Source organism: Nylanderia fulva, unplaced genomic scaffold, assembly GCF_048542155.1.
Source record: "Nylanderia fulva isolate GAGA-0341 unplaced genomic scaffold, ASM4854215v1 Scaffold5, whole genome shotgun sequence".
Taxonomy (NCBI): Eukaryota; Metazoa; Arthropoda; class Insecta; order Hymenoptera; family Formicidae; genus Nylanderia; species Nylanderia fulva.
The window spans coordinates 4687318-4691652 of NW_028190587.1; the positions used below are offsets into that span (position 1 = coordinate 4687318).

Genomic DNA, 4335 nt, shown 5'->3' on the forward strand with positions numbered 1-4335 from the left:
TAAAATTGCTAGTTACGTCGAAATCAATTTTGCCAAGTTTATTTTCACCACTAGCGTCCAATATTAATTTTGATTGATTAAAAATTTTATTTATATAAGCAACGCTCTGTTTTTAATTCTAATTCATCACTAACTAGCACAAAACAATTAAGGAATAAAGAACATATGTCAATTAATCGCAAAAAAATGAAACAAACCTATTACTAATGTTTCGTATATTTTATATTATTTCTCTCGTTTCTTTTTTCTGTTGCGTGAGAGTCTTAATCGTCAAAGGCTGACCAATACAGTTTTGTATGTCAGTGCACGGATATGTATGTATTATTGTACGTTCTGACTGCAGTGCCCATGGCAAAGCATATCCCTCTTTTCTGCTCCGTACACCTTCTTTCCTCTTTTTTTTTATTCCCCTCACTCACTCGTTTCTGTCCTTTTTCTTTTGGTCGCCTCTCTTGTACACGTTGTTCCTTGACCGACCCCTTGTCAACCGCCTCAGCTCGTCTCCGCTCCGGGCAACTTTTCTTTCCAGATAAAACTTCACGGTATATCCCACTTGCTTTCTCCTTTCCCTTCTTTTCCTTTCCTGACTTCTTAAAAATTATCATTGTTCGAGGATTGCAAGAAGAAAAACGGTAGTTTTTAATATTCCAATTTAATCGGTAAAAAGTTTAATCCGAATCAAGATACAATTTGTCTAAATCCTTTCCTGAGAAAATTATTTCAACTAAAGATATTCCAAATTGCAATTACCATATACTAGGACACTGCGATATAATCCGTGTTTTTTTATCAAAAATTTTACATTACATTATTTTAGCACGATTCACCTATAATGAGTTTATAACAGATTTTAAATATATTAATTAATAATTACATATCTCAATGAATTAGCAATTGTATATTATATATTATATAGATATGTAATAATTATGATGTTATTGATCGAAGATTAGGTACATAGGTAGATTGAGAATAATTTTATTCGCTAATATAAAGGAAATGGACTAATTGAGAACCAGTGCTTTTAATTTCTCATTTCTGGAATAATTTTAGCTATATATAAAATAAGAGATAAATATAAGAGGTTTTTATTAATAATTGTTATAATATTTAAAATTACATTCCACATAAAACACACACGCACATACATACATATACATACATTTTTTTACATTTAAATTTTAATTAAATAATTTGATGTGGTAAATATATGTATATGTTATATATTTTAAAAATAATGTAAGTGTAGTCTCTAGAAACTTATCAGAATTGACACATAACGTTGGCTTATCATTATTTTTATAATGTTATCAACATTGATAATAAAAATAAAATTTTTTAAGTGTTTTATGTAGAGACGATGTTTCTATTTTGTGAATATAATTTATATTAACTATATATATATAATAAATTTATTAGTAATAGATCCATATATATCCGTATATATTAAATAGGACAATTCATGTATACAGCAAATTATTTAATGAACTTTTCAATATCTGTTTCTCAGTATAATAAAAAAAAATCTTATTATAATAGTAATTTTAATTTTTTCTCATGTTATAAAAACAATATATGCCTATTCTATGAAAAGGGATATGCTTTTAAAAATTGTATAATATATATTTCTAATTAAGAGAGCCAATGTTAATGATTCTTTTGACATTTTGCCATATGATTATATTAAATTAAAATTTGTCGTAATCAGAAAGAGAGAGATTATTCTTTAATTAATTATTATGCTTTAGTAAGTTGTTTAAACTAAAACGCAACAGACTTGACTTGGACAGTCAATCGCTTGACGTTGTAGTGTCAAAGTGCAGGTTTCCATGCATACTCCACCATGATGTCTGCAATGGGTTCTGTACTCTTCTTTAACTGTAATAATAAAGAATTTATCTTTGAAGAGAAAAACATAAAAGAACGTGTCGATTTCATAGATTTCATTATCGCACAAGAGAAAAAAATTGTAACGTTCTTATACATATGATAATAGAGTAATATAATTTGCTTTATCGCTTTAAAAGTTAAAGTATCGCTGTTATAGATTTGTGAAAATGTTAAGAAAATCGACTATTTAGATATGAATCTATATTGTAAATGAAATATTGATGTCATTAAATAGAAGTGAATAACCGAACATAATTGATTAAACGATTTGAAAGGGACGCATAAAATTAATTCACTATAATCATTTGAAATTTATAATGCAGCAACACGAATTCATGAATTTGTGTGTTCTGATATTAACTTATGTTCGCGAAAATATTTGCCAAATAAATAATACGCATTTGTATTGCGGAAGAAATTTAGCGATCATGCTGTATAGATAGCGAATTCGATTGGATGCACTAGTGCGCACTGACGTGAGTGCATATAAAAGGTTATCACTCACAAGTTCATAATGACGCAAGTAATTAAAAAGGATTAATAGTAAAATTTTTTATTATTGTTGTTTAATATGAATAATGATAATAATATAATTCTTATTTTACCTTTTTAATTACTTATGGTATGTCATTATTATAAAATTGTGTGCGACAACCTTATCGTGTGCACTCAATGCGGATTAGTGCATCCAAACGAATTCGCTATGAGAGAATTTATATACATATATATTAGATATATGTTTAAATTATGTTTCAAAACATAATAAATATAAAAAAATATGCGCCATTTTTTCAATTCTTATTAATCTGATTAATAATTTTGTAATTCTTTATGATATTATATAATATTCTATTTTATAATTATAATTGTGAAATATTTAATATCTTTAATAATAATTGTAACAATATATCTACAAAAAGACTCACCTATACTGCAGCATGTAGTACCCAATTCATTGCAAGTCTTTTTTTGATTCTTTATCGGTTCTTCACACTTTTCAGGTGTAACGCAGTTCTCTTGTGCACATACTTCTTCCGCATTGATGTGTTCTGAAAACATTTTTATTCAAATTGCGTTTCGACAACTGCTTCTTCCCATTGCGTCAAGAAAGATTTAATTAATGTTATATTTTTTAACAAAAATATACATATGTGAAGAAAAAATAAATTGACTTCAACTTTTTTCATTTAAGAAAGATTATTTAATTATAATATTAATTATATTTTACACATATTTTTATTTTTATTTTTTTTTTAATATAATAGTTCAATGTAATAGATTTTAATTAATCTTTTAAAAATTATTATTTATTTTAAAAGGAAACTTTTTTGTGTAATTAATGTAATTATATAAACATACACACAGGTATATGATTTTATTTCTTTGCATTATACCTCTGTGTGTGTTTGTGCGTGTATACAGAACAAATATTAATTTTAATTTGTCTAAATATCTTCAAAATATTATTATTATATAAATGTATTCTCAAAAGAAACAAATTAACTTTTAAAGTAATGCAAAAAATATAATATTCTAATTAAAATGTAATATGATAAAAAGATATAAATGTAAAGAATAGAACAACGAAAAAAAGTTATCAGATCATATTTAAAATATTTGATAGTTTTATATAACTTTCATATTATTAAAAAATGAAATTGAATTATTGTGTATAAAATAATATTGTCAATATTATATAATTATAAATAACTTTCTTAAATGAAAAAAAATGACAAGTTGAAGTCAATTTCTTTTTCCTTCGTATATATGTTAAAAAATACAAATTTATGGCACGTATATTTGGCAAATTTACGTTGTGAAAGTGTTAGTTATATGATATAATTTATCTCATTTTACATAAAAAAATATTTACTTACTGGTGTAGAAAAGGACCGTCGCGAGGACGATGAATATAAGCAAGTAAGATCTCATTCTTTCGGCGAGAAAGAGTGTCGGAGTGTATGGTAGCTTGTGATTCTCTGTCACAGTCGACGATTCAATGATCTCTTTTCCCCGATACTACCATTATATATATACAAGCTACTAGCGTTATACGATATACACGTACACACGTACGCTAAAATAAATGGCACGCACACACGTTTACTAATCGTATATCGCTTTCTGACTTGAATAAACATTATCCTTTTTTTATCTGCGATATCGGATGTGATTCGTCTTTGTGATCCATTGAATGATAATCATATGTTCTTAGAGAAACTACTGGAGAAAGCTGCTTTAGAGGCTTTTCGGATTTATTGATTGTTGTATTCAACTATTCATGAAATGTATGGTACCAATATTATTTGCACTATTGATAACTCGACTGCAGATAACAGTCGAAGGTTTGTAGAACCGGTTATGTCGTAGTAAGTAGAGTTTATTTTTATGCATCAGACAACATTATCTATATTGTTGTGCAATTTGATTTTAAACTCTGTACGA

At 26.6% G+C, this 4335-nt stretch overlaps 1 protein-coding gene across 1 annotated transcript; it reads right to left on the reverse strand.

The window, feature by feature from the left end:
- Nucleotides 1–636: 636 nt before the first annotated feature.
- Nucleotides 637–3900, reverse strand: LOC114941679 (uncharacterized). Its single transcript, XM_029316734.2, has 3 exons — nucleotides 3768–3900; nucleotides 2817–2939; nucleotides 637–1878 (listed from the first exon to the last, which is right to left on the reverse strand). Exons 1-3 carry the CDS (start codon nucleotides 3820–3822, stop codon nucleotides 1757–1759), a joined length of 300 nt encoding a protein of 99 aa, XP_029172567.1. The 5' UTR covers nucleotides 3823–3900; the 3' UTR covers nucleotides 637–1756.
- Nucleotides 3901–4335: the final 435 nt, after the last annotated feature.

What these genes read in the sequence shown, in the direction of transcription:
- LOC114941679 (XM_029316734.2), bottom strand. Translation starts at nt 3,822, where the DNA reads ATGAGATCTTACTTGCTTATATTCATCGTCCTCGCGACGGTCCTTTTC. An exon ending in GACGGTCCTTTTCTACACCA is followed by an intron (nt 2,940 to 3,767) that starts GTAAGTAAATAT and finishes AAATGTTTTCAG; the next exon opens with AACACATCAATGCGGAAGAA. An exon ending in TACTACATGCTGCAGTATAG is followed by an intron (nt 1,879 to 2,816) that starts GTGAGTCTTTTT and finishes TTATTATTACAG; the next exon opens with TTAAAGAAGAGTACAGAACC.